The sequence below is a fragment of the Pithys albifrons genome, chromosome 2, assembly GCF_047495875.1.
Source record: "Pithys albifrons albifrons isolate INPA30051 chromosome 2, PitAlb_v1, whole genome shotgun sequence".
NCBI lineage: Eukaryota > Metazoa > Chordata > Aves > Passeriformes > Thamnophilidae > Pithys > Pithys albifrons.
In genome coordinates, this window is record NC_092459.1 from 62,119,216 (window position 1) to 62,143,109 (window position 23,894).

General features: G+C 40.3%; 1 protein-coding gene across 4 annotated transcripts in view; it reads right to left on the minus strand.

Moving 5' to 3' along the window:
* The window catches only part of ARID1B (AT-rich interaction domain 1B), a 329,339-nt gene that overhangs the window by 50,271 nt on the left and 255,174 nt on the right, over positions 1 to 23,894 (minus strand). For all 4 annotated transcript variants that reach the window (XM_071549257.1, XM_071549256.1, XM_071549259.1 and 1 more), the window contains 2 exons: positions 15,607 to 15,786; positions 9,004 to 9,331 (listed from right to left, as the gene is read on the minus strand). In XM_071549257.1, the coding sequence (XP_071405358.1) occupies positions 9,004 to 9,331; positions 15,607 to 15,786 (508 nt within the window). The remainder of the gene's footprint in view (positions 1 to 9,003; positions 9,332 to 15,606; positions 15,787 to 23,894) is intronic.

Below are 23,894 nucleotides of genomic sequence, written 5' to 3' on the forward strand. Positions count from 1 at the left end.
GAAAAAAAGGAAATTTGCCCTGTGTGCCATGATGCAGTCAATCTGAACCAGAATGCCTAGAAGGGTGATTTAGCCTGGTGTGACTCAATATCAAAATCAGAATGACTCATATGACTCTCACTATGCACCTTCTATTTCTGTGCATGTTTATAAATAGCTGTATTAAAGAGTCGGAAAGCCCTATGAACTCTCTCCCAGAAAGACTACTTGAAAGTGGTTAAGAGTCTGTTCCCAGCACATGAACAGCCAGAAGGTCACCGAAGTGTGGTGCTAAAAAGCTACAGGAAATCAAGGACACACTGTGTGTTTCACTGAGCCAATTTCCTCTGGGGAGACACTGCCTCGAGAGAGGCTTGACTCCTGAGTTCCCTCCTCTTCTACCTGGGGATGGTGCTTCTCACCCCCTTCCTACCATGTTCAGTCACACCCTCCCACAGCGTTTGAGCACCACTGGAACTTCATGGAGCTCACTGTGGTGGCAACACACTGAAAATCTAATAAAATCCTGATCATTTCATGCCAGCTCTTCAGTGTGTCTTTTCATAGTAAAATGTCATCTGGCTGACAGCAGCACACTGAAAGCAACTGTGCATGTGCAGCAGCATGGCAAGGGAGTTCTCCAAAGGGATTTCGCAACAGACACATTTTCACTTACCTATCTTTGTCCAATAGCCTGGAGCAGTTGTATGTCTACTATTACCACCACTATTACCATCAATCTCAGCTCTTTGGCACACCGGGCAGTTTCACAAGAGCAATGTGGTGCATATGTCAGCGTGATTTCATCTGGCTCTTCATCTTTGGCTCAGAAGGTACCTGAAACCTATCATGAGAACTGCAACACATACTTAATGTGCTAGTAAGGTTGCTAGCCATCATTAAAAAATCGCACTGCTGTTATGCTACTATTTAATAAGATTCTTACAAGATTTCTTATATGTCCAGCTAGAACCGATGCTCCCATGTGAACTCATCAATAAAGTGAAGGGCTCTTCCCACTCATATTTCCCCAGGTAGCATTGCTAAAAAATTTGTTTATTTTTCCTTCAAATACCAGGTTGTAAAACAACCTAAAACCCCTTCAAAACTTGAAGCCCTTCTATCATTTTTTGTCTCCCCCTTTCTGTCACAAAAATCTCAAGCTGTTCAATCACAGTCTTGTACTTGCACAGTGTACGTGCCAAATCACATAGAGCAGTCATAAAATTAGCTTTCTTCATGAGTCCCATTAAAAAGATAGCTATTCTCCTGTTTTGTTTTGCTTTTTTTTTCCCTAAGCAGTTTTGTGATTTAAACTAGTAGATCTCCTGACAGTGTGAAAATTCAGTTTCCTCATCTGAACTGTTTCTTGTTGCCCAAGAAAGATCACTTAGTCTAAGGTCCTCCCTTATTCTTAAACTTTAAAAAATAACAATTAATGAAGTCCTGCATTCTTAATGTGCTAAAGATCACAGTTAAAAATACAGACTCTCTATGCAACATCCGAGCCTGAGGCAGAATGTTAATAAACTACACAGAACCCTATACTGCAATTTTGTTTGGAAATAATTAGTATTTCTACACAGGGCAATGATTCTCCTAAACAACCAAATCAAGCCAAAAATAATCTTGACATAATCAAATTAGAAGTGTCTCCGAGGTGAGGGAAAATTCTCATTCATGACTAGCACACTCTTGCTTTCACAATTTAAGAATGGTTACTCTCTGAAGAAGGAAATGAGCAGGACTCTTGAGGTCTGTGGTTAATCTCTAATGGCATGAACAGCATACAGCAGTCTACTTGATTGATGAGTAACCAAAAAGAAAAAATGCCTCCCCAAATCAGTGGTTGCCTGAAAGAGCTCTGCAGCATGGTGACAACCAGGGCTCCAAAATGATGGATTTACCTTTTAGTAAAACAAAATTCCAGATAAAAATATATTTCTCTTCCTCTTCCACAAGAAATGGGTTTGGTTAGCTCAGCATGTAGTTTCTTCCAATTCTTACATGATTTTATCAGCAATTTTGAGCTGATCCATAAAATCCATCTCCATTTAAATAAAATAATCACAAAAGATTTCTATTTCTCTCCTTACTAAAAGAGATAGATAGATATAGATAGATAAATAAATTAAAAAAAAAAGCTGAGCTGTACTTCCCCCTCCTAATACACTGTAGGAAAGAAACATACATGGTTTTGCTTTGAAAAGCAAAACATGGGGAAAGGAAACACCCTTTCAAAAACAGAAATAATAAAAAAATCAGCTTGATACAATTTTCTCATGAAGAAGGAAGATGCATGCGTCCTTTGGAAGAGAAGTATGTCAATACTGGTTAATAGCTCCCTTAGAAATTAGAGTTACAGTAAACATTAGTATTTGGACTTTAACCCCTCAAATCACAGAGCAACCTGGTGTGGAGAGAAGACGTTCCAGCCATTACTGAGCCACCACCAGCCTCAGCTGGAGCAAGCACGGGAGCTCTTTGGGCTTCACTCTCTGCAGTGATTTAGGCCAGGAGGCAAGGCCACCTCACCCCGCTGGAACTACACATGGATCTTACTTTGGAAGCCAAATGTGGTTTCATGGGCTGAAATGTACTGCCTGGATATTCAGCTGCACCCATCGAAAGCAAAGTGGCGCTCACTGCAGGGTGACCCGTCAGGACCCCAAAAGGAAACCTGGCAATGTTTGCAGGAGTGGAGCAGACCCCTCCAACTAGACAGGTTGGGACTGCAGAACAATGAATGGCCTGAATTTGAACAGGAGTTACTCCTTCCCTGTGACTGAACGTTAAATAAAAGACCCTGCAGAAAGAAGAGCCTTTTTGCTCAGGGCTTATTTCAAAGGCAACAGATAACATGCGGCACTGGCTCCAATTATGGCTACCAGTCCTATCTTAGCCTAGTTTACTTTGGGGATTTCACAGCTGGCAGCCTTTCATCTAGAAGTAGCCTGGTTTGAATAAGCAAAGAAACTTGAATGAGTACTTAACCTTCCTGCACTCCACCGAACTTCCCAGCAGAGAAGAACAGCACCTCCGAGCTTAAGGTGAAAAGGGAAAACAATGGAAAATATATACTCTCTCCAGGGATTAAAGACGGCAAGTTTTACTGGAGCATTCAAGATTTCCTGCTACAAAACTGCAGCTTTCAAAATCACAATTAGAATTTTAAACCCAACTTTCGAGATCAAAAGGGCCAGACTGGAAAGTACTACATAGAAACTGACAGGCTCTGGGATGTAAAACACCTAAAAAAGTTCTAGGTTTTATTTGTATTATTATTCTGTTTAAAAAATTTATTCCCTATTTCTGTCTTGTTCTTTTTCCTTTTGACATTTTAATGCACCATGTCCATTACTGTATTTCCTCACCAGTACCTTCTAGACCATCAGCAGTGCTGCATTACCCTGCTGCTGGAGAAAATAATACAGAAAAAGTGCTTTGCTGGCACCAGCAACACGGAATATGAATTATACATATACAGCAGGAGAGAAGTGCTGATGGAAGATTAGTCTGCCTGTATGTGTGCAAGTGTGCATGCGCATGTACACACACACTATAAAGGAGACATCTAGAACACACTTTTTAAAACTAATTGACACTAATTGTGGTTCTCTGTACAACAGAAATTCTCTAATAGCTGTGCAGTTTTTCTAGATCAGTTTTATGACTGATTAAAAACCTAAGCAAATTCTTTTGACCACACTACAATGAGGCTGTAGTATTTCACCAGTTGCTAAGCAATTTAGAACCAGAAGCACATTCTAGAATGCCTCAAAGTATGTCAAAGCAGTGCAACATCACACATTACTGTAGAGACTGAACAGCACTTCTCAGGTGGCATGGGGATCAGTGGACCATAACATAAACATCCACCTCAATTTAGCAACCCAATGGCCAGGACTGAAAATGGCCACTGTAGCTGCAAATAGCTAAGCTGGTTCCCAGTTCCTCAGTTGAATAAACTACTATGTCTAAATCATCTCCTCTAAAATCAATGACACTGAATTCTAAATTCATTCAATCTATAAAAAAAATTGCTTTAATTTACAAAATTGCAACGTGCAATCTTGAGAATAATATTAAGGTACATTGAGGTCAAACAGACTGCCTTCAAAGATAGGATTGCTCCTCATGCAGGCACACCACAACTCATTTTACTGTAATCAGGTATTGATAACTGTAGTTGCACAAAGGCTCAATTTAGCATCCAGTTGGATGCGCATTTTATGTTCAGCTAGCACTGAATTACATCTTCTAAGACCACACTGCTAACAGCATATAAGCCAACTATTTTGCAATGATGTCTTTACCTCTCCATATACTATAGTCACACTTCCAACTGCTAAGAAGACATACTCAATGACGTTCTGCTAGCATGAGAGATGCTGAAAATGATGGTGGACAAGCATCCAGCTCCAAAAACATCTCCTGACTTCAGGTGTTAACCCAATAATCAATTTTCAAAAGTGTGTGCTGGGCATTTGCTATAGGAAACAAAAGCTCATGGACAGCATACACATAGTCCTGAAAAGATTCAAGCTGGGCATCTACAAACTGGGAAACTCAAAATTGGCTGGTACTAGAAGATATTGGCTAAATTTGCTGCCTTTTACATTAACAAGGAAAACACTATCTCACTTGCTTAAAATGGTTTGTTTTTACTGAAGGCTTACTGTGTTGTGGGTTTGTACAAATAGAAATATATATCTATCACTATAAACTGTTCTAAGAATCTCAGTGTGATAAAAGACTTCATCTTTTAGTCACTTGGTCCTTGAAGGCCTCCACTGGATTCTAGTCTCCAGCAGCAGAACCAGCCTTTGGGGTCTCGGTCAAGGTCAACCTAAGTTATAAAGAGTCTTTTCTTCTGTGGAAATATTAGGTCTTCAGTATCTACTCCTCACTAGTCAATGGTTATGCTGAGATGAAGACAACATGCAGTTTCTTCACACTGGGTTCCTGAAAATAAAGTCAATTACTACATAGGGTATTAGAGAGTTATTTAACATTGCTTGCTGTAAACTTTTATCCAGAGAAAGCTTAAACACTCTGGATAGTGTGAAGCAATGAAGAAGTTCAATGAATAGCTCTTAAAACCACCTTTCTTTTCTTTAGTCTGACATGCTAAGCATCATTTGGGAAACACTGGCCTGCATGCACAAGACAGACTAGCACATCACAAGATTTTAGGGTACAAGGAAGGTATTACGTAGCTGTAGAAATTAATCTAAGCTTAACATAAAGCAGGCCTCAAGATGAGGTCAAAGGCTAATTCAAATGATGTAGACCTAGTATATTCCACAGCCACCACTCGTACTTATATGATTTTTATCTTCTCTAATGAAAAGGGTGATGGTCCGCACTAAGGATGATACCTAGATATAACTGGCTGACACTCAGATCTCCATCATCCAGCTCTGATTAATGAATATTGATTTTGTGCCCCAGTGGAAGCGATTTTATTCTGATGCGTGCCATTTAAATTCATTTTACACAGCTGCTTAGTGTGGCTTGGCAAGGAAGAGGCAAAGCAGCCTTCTATGTCTAAATGAGACTCCTGACCTGGTAAAGGACAGATCCTGTGGGCTAACAGATGAAGATAAGTTTCTCTCCCCTATTGATACTTGGTTACTGAGGTAACAAGTTGACCTTGAAGGGATCACAACCAACTTGGACAGAAATACTTGCTGTATCACAATGACTCTGACACAACTGTTTAATTTTCTTCTTAATTCTACATAGAGGAGTGTGTTTTATGCTAATAAAAATCCAGCAGTTTTTTAACCTCCACAGTTGAATCTTACAAACTCAACACGCTGAAAGAAAAAGGGTGCACATTAGCATATAAGAGTGGATGTCTTTCCAGTTAGGCAAAGTAGCACGGTGGGAGTACTCTCCCATTTCACTATTTTCTGTTTTTTAAACAGGAAAACCAGTAGACTTTTGCTCTACTTTTTGTTTTTCTTTCTACTTTTTCTATGCAAATACATGAACAATGTTACTAAGAAAAAATGCTAACAAGAGCAGTTACAGAAAACTGGTAATTAAAACTTGTTAATTACCATGAAGGCAGCAGTAATTTAGGTATTACAGCTTTCCTACAGAGGCAACAAGTGAAATAACATGATGGCAGGGAAGTCTGTAAAGCTTAAACCTTGGGTGAGGATGGACTTGTTTGTAAGGGAGCAACACACTGGAAGCCAGTGTAGATAGTTTCTCCCAGCTCTGTAATTTATGATCTGATAACAGAAATCACAGTGTGAAGGACTTTGGTGAGCAAACAGTAGCTTCATTTCAGGCAAATGTTTTGAAAGGGATACCTAGTGCTCCTAAAAATTGTGCTAGTGACTAACTGAACTTTTTCAAACACATGCATGCTCAACTACAATGTAATTAGACTTCCTCGAAAAGCCCATTAAGAAATGCTGTAATCACTCCTGCAGTACAGCACCTCTCCGAAAGGGATCACACTTTGGGGGTTGCAGTTCACTGCCCAGGCAGCATTGACAGCACCAGCAAGCCCAGAACATGTGGTCACACAGCACTGCTGTGAGACAAGAACACCAATGAGGAGAGAAAGATGATGCCTTGGTCAGGGGGAGGAGACATCTCATTCCTTCTCAGTGATGAGGTTCTTCATTTCCCTTTAAGGAACATGGAAATGGAGCCATGCCAAAATCCATGCAGATGTGTCAGTAAGTGATATGCAGACTTTTATTGAATTGTCACAGTGGCATTTTTAAAAAGAACCCAAAACCTAAGATTTTTTCTATGATGCAAGTATTTCTGTATCTTTCACATGATTTTTATATTCCTTCAGCAGCCAGTTGGGATGCTTATAAACATTTTTAAAAAATGCCAAAGTCCCACAGCAAGTCCAGTCCTGCTACCTACCCATACTGGTCAGGCTGGTGCTCCAAGGGAGCCCAAGTGCTGCCATAGTTGGGGTGCGGTGAAGAAAACATGGGCTGTCCATCAGCCCCCAAATGGCTGTGATAAGCAGGTGGTCTAATTTGTGGTGGCCTAAACCAGAACAAGAGAACAGCCTCTCTGGATTTGCTCTGTATCACAAATCCAAATCATTCTCAAGTACATTCCTTTCATACACAAGTCTGGAGGACTTGCAGGAATAGCCAAAGCCCATGAGGCTTTCTCCCATACAGTTGACTTGGGATCAGAGATGAAAACAGTGAGCTTGCAACCCACTGGTATCAGAGCAGTGTGACAAGCTTCTATCAATCTGTAGTTTACAAATATCCCTTTGGCCAGTATTTGTGATGGGGACTGAACAACTCTTCAGCACTTCCACAGGCGCTGGATCACTGGAACGGGCAGTGTGTGATAGGAAGGCTCTGAAATGGTGCAGTTTAGTCCAGGCAAAGCTAAAAACAAAAGCAGTTTTACAAACTGACTTGGGAGGAAGGTATGACATAGGGATGGTAATCATTTAACCTAGTTTTTGATCAAAACCACACACTATGCCCAATGTGTAAGTTGAATCTCAACCAAATACTTTCCACTTAACACAGTCTTTCCTTGCTGTCAAGCCCAACAAACATGAGCTTTACCTTCCACTCTGTGATTAAACAGAAATCCAGCTCCTGCAGCTGCAGTGATGGCCTATTTATTCCTTCGTGCCTGACCTATCAGCTTATAGCCTAAACCAGACAGACAGAAGCAGACTTCCATAAATCCTACTAGACAGGCCTGTTAAAACAACCAACAGAAGCAAGAGACTGCTGGTTCACAGATATCTGCTGGAGTATGCTCTGTTTTAAGGGAGTCTGTTTCTATTTTACTGAACAAGAACACGAAGTACACTAAATTTACTGTTCTTGTTTCAAAAGTTTGCTGCTGTTTATCACTAGCAGCCACCTGCCTTCCCAACTCGCAAAACAAGAAACCAACAAATACAGGGACACACTCTCTTCCTTTTTCTTGTTCTACACCAAGTCTTGGAATTAAAGAAACTAGTGTCCACAAACACTGGTCTTGAATGATAAATACCTGGAAGAGCGTATGTGCATCTGTGTACATATATGCATAAATGCAAGATGCATAATACACACAACATATAAACACGATCACCAGAAGAGTCCAACTAGAGGTTTGTGTAATTATCAAATGTTATGGAACCTTTTGCAACAGAAAAAGCTAATAAATACGCCAACAGTTATTTGAATTCAGAGAAATTTGGAAATTACTTAATATGAAAGATTTCACAGAAAATAACCGCATGTATTTAGGCATCTTAAAAACAAGCATGGATAGAAAAGTGTCTTTACTAAAATACACATACAAATGGCAACATGTAGTTATGTTGCCCAAAGGGGAGACAAGATGACAGATGATGGCTCCAATCTTTACAATCCTGTTTGCAGGTTCTCTCTTATGAATGTACAAGTGGCAGGTATCAACTCCAGATAACTACAGATTGCTTTTATGTCTCCTTCTGCCTTTCCCCTCCAGCTGCTCCCTGCAGCCTGCCCTCCTCTGCTCCTCTGTATGCCTGCCTAGGAACAAGAACATCCTGCAGAAGAGAGCCACCATCAGCACTGCTGCCCAAAATGTGGGTAGTAAACGTAAGAGCTGATGGGCAGCTCCATAAGCTTCCTTACTGTCTGGCGAGGGCAAGCTGCCAAGGACATGTTGGCCCTCTCTTTACTGGAGTTAAAAAAAATACAACTAGCTAATCGATTTGAAGTTGAAGAGGGCTTTTTTTTGATTCCTAATGTCACTGCAATCCTGCGGGTTTTCCTAAAGCCCAAAGTGCCAAGAACTAAGCTAGAAGTGGTCATCCTCTCCATTGCCACAGCTGCTTTTCAAGAGGATGATTCAAACACACAACATTCTTTCCCCTTATGTTTAAGGAAAAGTATTCTTCCCACACACCATCTCCTCCCAGAGATAAGGGCACAGCTAGAATATGTGTAAATGCATATTCATCAAGTGCCACTACTTCAGAAATGACAAGAAAAACATTGCTACTATTTCGATTCCTTACACCTGGACGCGTACCTGCTCTGAGCGGAGTTTGCAGCAGCCTGCATCACTGCAGCAGCCGCCTCCTGCGCCTTACGGTTCACAGTTGGCATGGGGGGGCCCATCCCAGGGCCTCCCTGCTGAGACATGCCAGGAGAATTGGGGGTCATACTGCTCATGTTTCCAGGAAATTGTCTGCTCTGCATCCCAGCTGATGGCATCCGTCCCAGCGGCATGGTACCACACGGCTGGCTTGGCCCCTGTCCATGCATCTGACTGTTGGCATTTATACCCATGCCAGGTCCTGGGCCACTGTAACTCGCGTTGGGCACACCGCTGTACGTCGGTGGTCTGGAGTAGTTTCCTGAACAAAATGATAAGAAGCACAGAGAAAAACATTAAAACTTTTGAGCAAATATTTCTGTTTAGGAAGTTAACAGCTGCAGAACTTACACATGTGAACTAAAGTGAACCACGCTGGCCTCAAAGTCAGGGCAACGTTTTTACTTCAAGAACAGAAAGGCAATGGAACAAGATGGTCAAGGAGGTTAAACAGACTCCCTGATTGGAGGTTTTCAATACCCAGTTGGATAAAGCCAAGAGTAACCTCTCTGATCCTTTATGTGACCTCAATTTAAATACAAGGTCAGCCAAGAACAACTCCTGAGCACCCTCTCAACCTGAATGAGCCTATGAATCTGAATTTCAGGTACTCTCAAAACATTTTCTGTCTAATATTTGTTATGAGGCAACAACCAGTACAGAAAAGCACAGCCTTCAGAGGGTTAACAGCACAGAACAGAATACACAACCGCCTTATGCAGTGAAAGGAGATGTGGCATTTAAGAAGCCCATTACATAAGCTCAAGGGAAAATCTTATTTTTGTAATTTCATGTTCTCATTCCTTTGTCTTTCTGCAATTTCAGCAACAGGCTTCTTGCTCCTAACTGTTCTGCCCATTTGTGTCAGAGATGATTTGGCATGGACTGGTGAGGATGGCTGTTAGGGTCCAAGATTTCCTGCTCTCTCCTGCCCTACCCTGCTTTCCTGGTAAATTCAGATTGGCTATGCCAGCAAGAAGGGGTGGTAGCTCACAGTGCACCTCCTCTGGGAAAACCAGGATTACGTGAGTAATCACCAACAGTATGAATTTGCTAATATAAGCAGGTGCCTCATGAAGGACGGCAGGAAACCTGGCTGACCCCAATCTATGCTGTCACTCGAGCAAGTGTTCCACTTGCAGAAGCTTAACTCATTTGAGTGCTGATTTTCCTGTCATGTTAAAATCTCCAGAAAAGGCGAGTGTACAGCATGCAGTGTTACAGAAACAAACCCAAGCAGCATGAGAAAGAGAAAAAAAAAGAAAGCTAAAGATATGATAGAAAACTATTTTAGGAAACGGATCACATTGCACTACTTCAGTCATCAGTTTTGACTTGTCTTCATTTCCATCTCATGCAGAATAGTGGAAACACAACCCATTCCCTCCCTGTGGGATGCCACAGTGCACAGTTTCCTGACTACTCTCAGATATTCCCACGCTCATTTGACGGCGAAAGCCCTTGGACTCTTCCTCTGAATCTGGATATCAGCCATGTCTCTCCTCAGGCCTCAGCTACCAGGCAAAAGGAGTAGGTGGCGTGCAACTCCTGTTTATGTTTAAAATAAATATATTCATCCATCATTTGAATGCACACATAATTAATTAATATGCTCCTGCTGCTGTGCTTTGGCTAATCCTCCTCTCCTCCCCACCTTGTAACTGACTCACTGCTACAAGATCTCCTCAGCAAGAATGCCTGAGACCTATGCTTCCCAAGGAAATGGAACAACTCTACTCTTCTACTTTAAAAAATGAGTTTCTGCCTGGGGGTCATCACAGAAGGATCCCCAATATGTGGCTCAACAGAGATGAAAGGCTCCAGACTCAGCTTTATGCTGTTTTCAGACTGCCCTGTCACTTCTCCTCCTCTAGGCTTGGCTGCTGGCAGCTGACTGTTCTCTGTTCAGTGAGCCATTGCCCCCAGTCACAGTTTTGGTTGCTTAAGTCATGCTTCTGATCCAGTATATGTGACTGCAAACTGAAGGGCCGACTAGTTTCATACTGCTCTGCTGTGCATTACAGGCATAGGTTACAACTTGGATGTTGCTCTGGTTTTCCAGCTGCTTTGTGCAAGAAGAATGTAATGCAGCAAGATGGTGTATTTGTGTACTCAAAGACTAGGCAGAGCCAGTTAACACATCTTATGTACATGTAACAGTACCCAAAGTGAAGCAAATTCCCTTATTAGACTAGCAGACCTGATATCCATAATCACTGGGAGCTACTGTCAGTCCAATTTACAAAAAGCCAATTTGTTCTGTCATTTAGTGTCTACAAAGTACAGTTCAACAGGACGAGCAAACACCAATGCTGAACACTATTGCTGTTTTGATGCTATTTTGAATTGGGACAGAAAATCTCTTCTTTTGTGCTTTGGCTTTTCCTGTATAAGCACAAGACAGAAACAACAGTGGAATCTTCCCCACAAAAATATGTGGCTCAGTAAAAATAGCTCCTAATCATTCATCTCCAGGGATACACATCCAAGAGTACAGGGAAGTTGTACCATTTCAACAAGGAAAACAAGTTTCAATGTTTTTTCCAAGGTATTTTTTTCCCTAAGCATTTCCTCAATACCTCAAGTACTAGCTATTCTTATACCTTTCAGAAAAAAAAAGAAAAAAAAAAAGAAAAAAAAAGGCAAAATAAAAGCCAAACAAAATACAACAGGAATTGCCAGGAATGAGGAGAGCAATCTTATTTCCATGTTTCTCTAATAGATTAGTAATTTGTTGGCAGTGGCTTTGACAGAAAACAGATGGATGCAGCATTAAACACAATGAATGCAGCAGATGCTAGGCCAGCCCACATCAGCTGGACATGTCAGGCAGCCAAGTCCAAGAGCCCACACTTTTCAAGTGGGTACAAGCCTGGCAACAGCGGCTGTGCAATACTACTGAGCAACTCCTCCCCTCCCTATCTGAGGGATTTGTGATTCCAACTCCTCCTTGGCAAAGGAGAATTGTACCCAGAGAGACAACATCTCAAGTGCATGAGAAAAACCAAAATAGTAACTGGAATCAGGAAGGGGGAGAAAAAGTGTAATGAAGATAAAGTATAAAAATGCTGACTAACAACCTGCCAAAGACAGGTGTTCATATTTACTGCTGAAACTCTGGTCCACTTTGTTCAGGTTTGCTGAACAAAGTGCTCTGATAGCTTGCCATTTCTAGGCAAAGTGAGAATAAGGAAATTTGAGAACTACCTGTTAGCTTTGCTCTCTGCTTTAGAGACATAGGTCTGATTCACAGTACTAAAAACAGCATCTTCAAATAAGTTTAGAATTTTTTATGTGGGCAGTTAACTATCGAGTTTTTCTTGTACAGACAATTTCAATCTGTTGTTCTGAATTCCTCTGAACTATTTTACTGAGAAGACTTCAGTAAGACACAGTTGGTATTTAAGTCTGAACTTCACAGACTGTTGCATATGTAGGTCTGGATTCAGAGGTCCAGAGTCTCAAGATACTGAGGGAATCTCACCCTTAAGATGCTATCATTTTAATTAAAATCTAGGATTAAAATCAGTGGGAGCCAGATAGCAAAGTGCTATTGTGAAATGAGTCCAGAGTGGAAGGTTGCAAAACATAAACATTCAATTCGTACTACTTTACCACAAAAAAAAAAGGGGACTTTAACTTACTGTGAAGTTCTGGAGTAGTGGTTCAAACACATTCCATAGTTATTTTTCTCTTTGTTATACCCAAACATAACAGTTTCACTGTTGAAATGGGGTAGGCAAAATAGGGAGACAGAATGCATTTCTGAGACAGTCTCCTGATCCACAGGAAGGTTTTCTCTGCCCCAGTCTTAAAAGACCCAACTGACTACAGCGTCCAGCTGCTCTCCAGAGTGCATTTAAGAGACATTTTGCTGTGGCAGCAGTCTGATGCTCAGGTCACAGACCAGAGCTTCATTAGCCCCCAAGCTAGATGTTGTCCAAATACAAACCAAAGACTGTTTCTTTCAGTAACAACTTCCCTTCTTGCTCTGCTCTTTTTATTTTTTTTATTCTTGGGGACAGGAAAATGCTGGGATTTAATAAGAAATTAAAACTAATGTTCTGTACTGCATGCTCCTGTTGAGTCCCAGACACAAAGACATATGGAGCCTAAGCCATTTATTATTTTTGTAGGAAATGGTTTCACAGAATTGGACTAGTTCCCCAGTACAGAACTGCTTCCTGGGAAAATATATTCTGCTCTTATTATAGATCTAAGTGTCATGTAAACACATGAAAATCAAATAAATCTACCATAAGCATGAAATGGATCATTCTGCTCTCATGAACTGGGGGCTAATTCCTCCAATACAAACTTACTGGTGCAGTCTTTACTATGGTGAGCACTTGCACTGCACACAGGCCAGCAGCCTTGAGCAAAAGCTTAGCGTCCAGATATAAAAATACAAGTAGTCCTGACAAACTCAGCCTATGCTTGACAATATGCTGGAGGCAGGCCTATGTGAACAAAACATGGAAACAAATCAGATCCTTGAGAATTACTTTAATTTAATAACTTAAGAACTTGGTTGCAACCCAGGTAATTTTTAATATATTTGTTATTCTGGCAGTAAAAGGCACATGGGGTAACATTATTACATATTCATCATTGCTGGCATATGATTGTGCTTTGTAGGAGGGTATTTTAGGAGTTGCAAATACAGATTACTTTCATCAAAAATGAAAAAATGCTATTAAAAACTTAAATCCAGGTAAATACATGACTTGGAGATATCACCATCTTCAACCCCAGATTTTATTACTGGTCAGACTAGCCTGGTGAAAATGCAGCATTCTTTTGGTCTAATTGTTACCTACAGAGCTGAAATTCTGCAAGGCCCTAATTTTGTGATGACCATGCACAAGATCACCAGTATTTTCCGAGAGCTGGCAGAAGAACACACTTTTCATCCATCACACTATACACCAAACCCTTCTGAAATGGTCTGTTAATGACAATGATGCTCATTTTCTTCCTGTCCCTCAAGTTCACTTTTTAATAGCGGTTTCTTCCTGACCGTGACCCATAAAATCATTACATAGGCACTTTCATCTACACGGGGAGGAAAAGAACTGCTGAACTCAAGCAAAAAAAGAAAGTAGTATTCGGTGTGTTACTTAAATGCATTGATTTAGTACAAAACCCCTTCCATTCAATCAGTGTGGATGGCTAATGTTTTACTGCACTTGACACCCACTATTCCCATGGTTCGGAATCTCCGCAGCAGCAGTGCAGCTGGAAGTCAGGACAGCACATCATAAATCCACTGGAGTTTTTACCAGTTAAGCTAGTTGCTCACTGTGCAGATAAAAATAAGCACTTGGACAACGTTTTATGGCCACAAAATGGTTTCCAAATAAAAGGAAAGCACCAGTCAACTGGAGTTAGGTAATTAATCTTCACACATGGCTATAAGGCATTACTAGCCCCAGTTTACAGTTAAGGAAAGCGAAGCAGAGAAATGAATCTACTTGCCTAAGCTGGAAGATGATGCAAAAGGCAGAGCCAAAATTAGAAACTGGGAAATCTTGGCTTGTAGCCCTGTGCTCAGAACACTAAACCAAACGCTACCCAGAGATGAAACAGAAAGGAACACTGTGCAGGGCAGTAAGGCTCCCTGCAAACAAAACATCAGAACTAGTTCTCATAAACTCTGGAGACTAAAATAACCCTCCTTGCTAACATGGGCAAGTCATAAAGCCCTTACAGAAATTCCCACCACTAGCACCAGTCCTTTTTGAGGCTTTTAAATAAGAAAGCAATAGTAGGAAGTGCTGAAATTGAAAAGCTTCTTTATGTACCTCTAAAGAAAATAGTGCCTATTACATATTCCATGGCTTGCCTTCAACTTCATTAAACCCCTAAACAGATGCATACTTTATAAAGGTTATCCATTAAAGGCAAAACAATAGACAAGTTCAAGGTTGTCCAGAGGCAGAAATTGTATATTCTATTTTTGTTTTACTCCCCCACCGATTCTGTCAAACCAGCAGAATAAAAGGAACTGTCTCTCTCAGTCTGAAGGGTTAGTTAAGATTCACAAACCATATACATTAGAGCTCAATATTCTATTTCTTCAGTAGCCACTGTATTATTATGCTTGTTAGAAGACTTTATCCTCACAGTCACCACACAATTTCAGGTTGGCCTTGGGATTTCATCCAAGAAAAGAAGTCCTATTTTGGGATTGGTGTTGTGACCTTTATTCTACGCTTGCTCAAATGCAGCCTCATCACAGAGATGACATGCTTGGGCTCCTAAACAATAGACCTGGCAATGCCACAGACTAATTCCCTTGCCTAATTTAAGGTCACTATTTTTATGCATAGAAAGGTGCTAATAACAGAAACAACTTCTTCCACAAGGTGCAGCTCCACTTTGGGATGACAGCTTTATTTGTTTGGGATTTCTTTTTTTAGAGAGTGTGTTGTGTGTGTGGTTTTAGTAGTTTTGGAAAAATCATCTACCTAATATACAATACATATATATATATAAAATATAAATTATCGTATCTATTACCAGCAAGCAGTTTACCTTGTGGTCCATACTGGCTCATCTGAGGCCCGTAAGTACCACTTGAATTACTCTGCTGAAAGCTACCAATTCCAGGATGCACTTGGCCTCCAGGTGAGGGATGTGGTGACATGGAAGGTCCAGTTTGCTGAGGTCCATACTGTGACATTTGGGGGTTCCTCTGTATGCCTGTCATAAAACCTAAAGGGAGAAAAGGGCCAAAGCAAAAATTAATATTCAGGTAACTATTCTTTATTTTTAAGAAATCTTTGGCATTAAAATAAATCAACCTTCTTTATTTATTTTCAGACTAAAAATACCCAGAAAACTGCTGTTGTTCATACAAACAGAAACAAACACATCTCCAAGTCAGCAAAGCTGTTTCAACCACTAAAACCTGCACACAGTGTTTGAAAACACATACTTGTAAAAGAAAGACAGGGCAGTCCTGCTTAGTTACAAATGGTTGTTAGTTTCAAAGTTAGAACAATTTTCAGGAAAAAAAAAATTAAGGGCATTGATCTGCATTACTTAATTAGTAGTAGGACAAGGGAATTTGCCTGCTCACTTATGGTGAAAGTATCACATCTTCCAAAATTATATGTTGCTACCAAAATCCCTAACTTCAGCACATAGAAACCCACTGTAAATACTTCTATTGCCCACAAACTCTCTAGAGCTAAAATTTACCTCTATGTGAAGACTAGTCATGCCAGTCAGAAATAACAGTCATTTTGTTATGTATTTGTGTTCTAAATCCTTCTTCTAGTCTGGCCCCAGCACACCTCTATTGCATTCTCTCCTTTTTCTCTTTTATAAATATATTAATGAATCACAATTTAATTTAAGGTTCAAAAGCTGCAGCAAGAGACCTACGGAAATGCTATGAAATTTAGAAGCTTCATATAAAGGAACAGAACTAAGCCTATTAAATGGGAGATGAAGCAGCTTTTGTGGTGGGATTTTTGAAGTTTTCATGAACTGGGAAAAGTCCTGCAATCTTGCCCATGAAATGTCAACGTAGGGATTGCTGGTTTTCTAATGTTTTACACCCTGAAAGTTTTTAGTGCTGCTTTCAGCATTGAAGAGGATGTGCTGATGAGATGGCAAGGGTTTTTTTCCTTCTTTCTGGAGGAAATCCGTTTTCTGTTCTGCTTGCATATGAAACGTCATCTTCACATTTCCCTGCAAGGCAAACCAGGCGCGTAGCACAGAACAACGCTCACTCTGTTGCTGCTGCTGTGCCTGTTGAGGAGGGAATGTGGCCCCAAGGGCCAACCTGCACCAGCACGGCTGCTCTGCAGCCCCTCCTGCAGCCAGGTCAGGCACTAGTGCTCTGCAGCTGCAGGGAGAGGAAGCAGCACTTATGAATGGTGCCTCCTCCACTCCACTGATTATAGACATTAGACATACAGACATATGATCAAGCTCCTCACTGAAAACATCGAGGTGCAGGTTGTATGGAGTAAAACCACGAGCTGAGATGACCTTGTACCCCCCTTGTGCATAGCTCTTTCGTGCCATGAACAGCTCAACCTGTATTTGCTAAAACTCTTAACAAGTGCAAGATTTGGCAGAATATGCATCACGTTTTCCTGATCTTTGTGCAAGCCCCAAGACAAGGAAGTTGATCAAACCTGAACTGCAAAGTCACAACCTGGTACTTGCTCTGGAGGGAGCCAGAACACACACGCTGACACAACAGGGCAGATAACTGAGTGTGAAATGGCAGCTCAGAAACGGGTCTGTATTGGCTGGAAAACTCCACACTTCTGCAAAGGAAAGCTTGCATGACCTTCTTCCCTTAGCTTTATTTTGAAACAGACCTCTTGCTTTTTGAAACAGTTCCACTTTGCGCACAAATCTTATTACAAAGCCTATGCCTTCTGCTGACAGTGCTGTAAGTAATTTAGAAAACTAACACAATCATATGTCTGTATGAAATAAATGCCTGTGTTCCCGACACACATACACCAGATACATCACCCTCGTGGGATTCATTTAAATGAAGAAATTCATACTGGCCACGCTAAGATTTTTATTACAAAGATAGTAAAGCTACTCCTGCATCTCGTACAGAAGTGAGGTTTTTCTGTTCACTGTGGGCCTTCTAATCTATATGAGCTAACTTTCCAAATACTATGCCAGTGATTAAGGTTTTTCAGCCCAGTTATTACTGCAGGCAGTAGTTAACACCACGAGGATGGATGACACACTGAAAAGCTACTGGTACAGTAATTTCCACTAGTGATGCAGAGGGACTGCAGGTTGTTGAAGCTAATGGAGAACATGGACTAATGTCTAATGAAAAACATGGTGAATATTGGTTTTAGCCAGCCCTGCTGCTGTCAAAAAGGCTTCTGGAGAGACCAGAGTAATAAGTGAGGTAAGTGTTTCTACTCAAATGACCTCTTCTTCAGTAGACGTCTCATCCATTTCTGATGCTGTGGAATGGACTGTGCAGCTATGGGTACAGTCATAAATAAAACACGCCAGGAGGAGAGTGGTGGCACTTGTGTACATACAGATAAACCTTCCCACTCAATCCTATTAGTCTTATCTGTATGGCTCCTGTGCACAGTCCCTTGCCCCGCCTTACACGTGCTCTGGGCTGTGGCTCAGGGAGTGCTCATGGGCATTGGCCAAAACCATGCCGTGGGCACATCAGTAAATCAAGGGCAGACAGAATTGTCTGATACTACTCAAACTCATGTTCCAGCCTTAGTTTACAGAGATGCTGACTAACACAACAGGAAAGGAACAGACATGAGGCATGAGTTTCAGCATCCCAGAGGGTGTAAGATTCCTCTCAAATTAAGGTTGGCTTTGCTATCTTCTCTTGAAAGAAGATAAAGAATTAAGACAGGTAAATAATTAAGGAAAAGGAATCCTGAAATTCAGGAAAAATATCTGTGTTATCTTCTGTTACTGCATGTATGGTATGTTGAAGCATGGTATTAAAACAGGACATGATGTAACCTCCTTCTGTAGAGTAGAGGAATAATTTCAGCTACAGATGTGATGTGGAGAAGGTAAGAACAGGTTCTTACTGTGATCTGCATTCCAATACAACATAGAGGAGTCTCTCCCCATCAACCTCCATGAGAGCCCAGTGAACATTCAGAGATCAGTGCGTGAGTTTGAAATGATTCAAATATTTGCAGAAACCTCAGATGTCTTAGAGAGAAAACGGTTCCTGGTCAATACATTAACATTCATGCATCATAAGGAGAAAACAACATCAATTCTAGAAATCTTATCAGAAATGAAAGGGAGCAGCTGGCATACATTCATTTTTCCTTATTTACACACATTTTCCCTAGTGTTCAACTTCATTTTATAGCTGATACAAAAAGTAATAAATTTTCTTTCCAGAAAATTAGATGTAAGATAAGGTTTTCTTTTGTAAAGAAGAGAAGCAGGATTACATTAGAGCTGCACTGGAGAAATGCCACTGGAGTGATTCAACAGCCAGACTGCATCTGACATGTCAACCTCTGTGACAACAAGGTGGGCTGTCTTTTAAACAAACTGCTAGGAGACAACTATGAATTAAGACTAAAAATTGCAATGGCAACATGCTCATCAATGAACAAATCTACTCCCTTCTGTTAATATTAGTGATAAAAAGAGGTGGAGATGATGCTTTACTTGCTATCATAGCAAGAGATCACTTACCAAAAAAACATGCAAATGGGTTTTCGCAAAATAGCATTTCTGCTATTTCAGAAGCAGCCGAACTAAGTGACCCTGGCAGAAGCATTTTCTTCTGTTTTAGTTACTTTTTATACTACATTTACACACCTAAACAACGAGTGCCTTTATTATAAACAATTTTAATATTGCAATCATCTTTGCTTCTTTTTTTAGTTCTAAATGGAACGGTAGCATGAGATTAAAAGTTATCACAATGTAATAGTAACAAAATATGTTTGCATGTTCAAACAGAACATACATATAGTCTTTAAAAATTATCAGGTATAGGTTTTTTTCCTTTTTCTTTTTAGCGAAGTATAGAGAAAAAATATAAAGCAAGCAATGCTTATGATAGAAGTGTTTCTGTTCTTTTGATGAGGGAAAAGACAAAAATGAAGCTTCTGTTGTCCTAAGCAGCTCTAACATCTGGTAATATACATCATATAGCTACTACGACTTATGATGCCTTTTTAAAAACATTTAAACATTTGTCTTTCCCTTTGGCATATGAATACACAAAACAGATAAACAACAGTAAATTACTAAAGCTTCAGGAAATTATGCATCAGGTTTGTCTTAATTACATTTGTACATTGACCAATACAAAATCATCTGTTTCTTAGCACTAACCATCAAAAACACCTACTGAATGTGCTGGGTGTTGCTATAAAATCTCAAATGGATTCTTTTAGTATTTTAAAATCTGGCTTGAATATGAAAAGACTGAGCAGGAAAGTAGAAGCTCAAATACAAAGGAAGTGACTGCAAAGGACCAAGTTATTGTGTATCAGTTGATGGACAGCAACTCTGTACTGGCACACACTTAACCCATGGTCAATAAAGGTCTTTTGATTGAGCCAGGAGCACCGCATCGATTTTCATGAATGAATTAAACCTGAAAACACGTGGAACACTTACTCATTTCAAGCTCATAAAAACTTTGGAGTTTACAGGGATAGCAGAACAGCATTAAATTACACATCTGATAAATAAAATATGAGGAAAAGTACAACATGCAACAGTATATTGCAAAAATTAACTTACCTAAATAAAAAACCATATTGGGCTATGGTTCTTTCTACAGGGGCATGTTTACTGACAGAGCATGGGACCAAAACAATGGAGGAACCTTTCTGAGTAAGGAATAAAATAAAGTTCCCCTTGTTCAAGGGCACAGGCTGAAGAAGGGGCTAGACAGGCTTATTACTCTGAAAATTATGGAATGAGAAAAGCAGAAACAGATTGGATGCATGCACTAATCATTAAATAATTAGAGAAAAATAACATAAAATCCTCACTTATGAATCAGCTCAAAAAAATTAAATATGTGAAGAGCTATTTTCCACTACCTCTAAAGGAAAAACTTGTGTGTGTGTGGAATCACAGAAAATTCCAGTGCTTGGTATGTTAGCAAGACACTGGTCAGTACCCTTGAGAAAGAGAGCAAATGTTTGCACAACCATGACTCAAGTTTTTGGCAGGCTTCCCTCCTCAGGCAGCAATTTGTGTTGTATTCACTCCCTCAGGATTTTCACCACAGAATACAACAGAACTGAGATGGATCTAAAGCAGAGACTCCCAAATCTAGCTCATCTGTGGGTAAACAACAGTGAGATAGAAGTGGCAGGGTAAAGCTGAACAAATGAAAAACATTATTCTGTGCAGTGACTGTAATAAGACTTGGTAACCTGTTAGCATGACAGGATGCTCAGGAAGGTCAGAGTCAGGCTGAAACTCTGCCTAGCCCACCCATTTCAGATGGTAAGCACAACTCAAGAAGGCCTTGGATTGATAAACCATGTCTGGGTTTTTGCCCAGCTAAACACATCCAGAGTCAGCACCCCACAGCACTGCAAGGAAACATCTAACAGAACGCAACTCACACATTAATGAAGTGTTTTAGCAATTGAAAGAGTTGGTTATTCTCACACAAGCCCACAAGCCGGTGATACCAAAATCCTAAATATGCAACCAGGTTGTCTGCCCAGATGGGTATTGGAACAAACATCTTCCAATGGTGTGGTCAAACCTAGAGATGGGTGGCTTACAGATGGCAGGAGCTAAGAAAACACTGTTGTGCTACTGCTTATGGGGAGCCAGAGCTACCTGGCCATGAACTCCTTACTGTCACTGGCAAAGAATGGCAGGGTACCTATCCCTAAGGTGCTAATTAAACACTGAAAGGACACAGTGAGAACATTTAGGTATTAGAAAAAATCTAAGCAGACAAAAATGTTATACAAGTCTAAACAAGTAACTAAGAAACTGGGGAAGGTTTGACCCATGTACCAGAATACAACCCAAATAAATCAAGTGAAATCATGTGGATGGCATAAAAAATCTTGGCTTCTAGAGCAAGTAGGCACAAGATTTCTTTCCATTCAAGATACCCCAGATCTTATTTTCACTTTATAGAAACCAGCCTTACTAAAATATGCTGAGCTAGACTGGTGACAGCACATATGAAACCTCTGTTTGACACACATGAAGCATCTGGCTTTGCAATTTACACTACTGGGTGATGGGCTGGTGAGCAGGAGTAGATCAGCCTGCAGTGTCAATCTCATTTAGATGATGCAAATACTAATTCTCAACATTCTTGTCCAGTTAATAGGCAGGTAAAAGAAATAATGAATCAAATAAATAAAACACCTGCCCTATGCCAATACAGTACCTTTGGATGTCTCTGATATGAACCTGTTGGATGCGTCCCAAGCAGCAGCACTACCAACATGTGCAATATTTAGGTACTGTACATCTCATATGCTAATAGACCTGATAACGAGTGAACACTTAAGCTGACAAGCAACTTCAGCAACTGAAGGGTGGCAGCATAAAAAGAAGCACTGAGATCACTGACACAGCACAAATTCAGAGGCTTATTCTTTAGCCACTAAAAAGGTGGCTAATAATATTTTGACAATCAGTTTTTAACTCATATAAAAACTAAAAAAATATTTTAAATTTCTCATTTCTTTCTCCAATCACATTCTACTTTTTAGAAAAGTCCTGAGGTGTTTTTAGGAGAAAGTTCTGTCTGGACACCCAGGACACAGTTTTTGGCCAACTTTCCTTCCTCCGACGGCCATTTGGGTTGCATTCATTCTCTCTTCTGCTTTTAATGACTTATTCTTCTAATTAAATATTCTTCTTCTAATGTTTCTCCATTAACAAAAACTCAAGTTTCTACACTGAGCTCTTTTTTTCAGCCCATATAAAACCCTGGCTACCTTCTCCAAGTCCATTGGCGCACCACTAAAAACACCTGAAGTTCTCTGGACTAGAGGAACAGTGACATGACTTCCCTTTGGTACCTGGAAAATTTATTTTCACATTGGCATCTGCTATTACCTTCAGTACAACCACCACGTTTCTTCACACCTGTTCAACAAAGGATGTTTCTTTGCTTATGTGATACAAGCAATAATGGAAAACATCACCATAGTGAAATCAGGACTTCCTGTAAAGATCACTGCAGTCTTCCTCCTTTTCACAGAAAGATCAATGTTTAAGAAAAAGCTCTGGACTGGTTTTATTTTTCTTTAAAATTACATTCTTATTATGCTTTATTATCTATCTTACAGTCTCCTCACTGTTTATTTGTCTGACTGCTTCTCTTCATAATGTGAATAGCTTTGGGGAAGATGGAAACTAATGACCTAGCTAAGGTTTTAACCCAGACCCCCTAGTGTTTTACCAGCTGTGCTATTAGGTTAACTGGCTGATTCTCCTCTGCTTTTCTCTCTGATATTACAAAACCCAGTCTATGTATAGCATGCAATAATGTTTAAATTTTTCCCACCCCTAAACCTCCCTCTGCTACTGCCTAGCCTTGAAATTCATATAATCTATCATTGATAAATTAGAATCTGGGGAAGGATCAGACAGATTACCCAGATGGTAGCCAGGGAAGAAATATCCAACCTTTCCTAATGCGAACCTTGCATAATGCTCTCTGATGCAAATTATAAGTGCTGCGCTGAGGACAGAGAAGCAAAGACATTTGCGGAGATGTTGATGCACTGACTGAACAGAAAAACATTGCTTATCCACCCTGTTATACTTCATTTGTTTCTGTAATAGACCTTACACAAGCTGCTTTTACTATGGTGCTTGAAAAATCAGGGCAATGGTGACTTGTAGTACAAAAGCACCCACCCTGCCCTCCCAAATGCCCCCGAAGAGAATCCTTAATTTCAGTAGGTAGCTTGGGCTGCTGGGATTAATCTCAGCAGCAACATGAAAACCTGAGGAGAGTGTCTGCTTTGTACAATCAACATTTGTTCAAGTTTGCCTAATAACATGCATACTTAGGAAAATCACAGAGGACAGCAAAGAAGGAATGGCAGTTTTTAATGTGTAATATGCAAGGCCTGCAGGCTTAATGGTCTAAATTTCAGGTTTCAAAAATTTACCCTCCCCACAGACTGCTGTTTCCAAGGTTCCTTGGATCAACTCAGATCTTCCTTTTCATGAAATAAATACATTGAACATCGCCATATTATATACAGATATATTTTGTGGACCAGACTAAAATCCACATGATGTGTCTTTTCTATCTTGCACACATGTAAAATACACCATAATGTTTTTTCAAAAACACAAAATCAGCA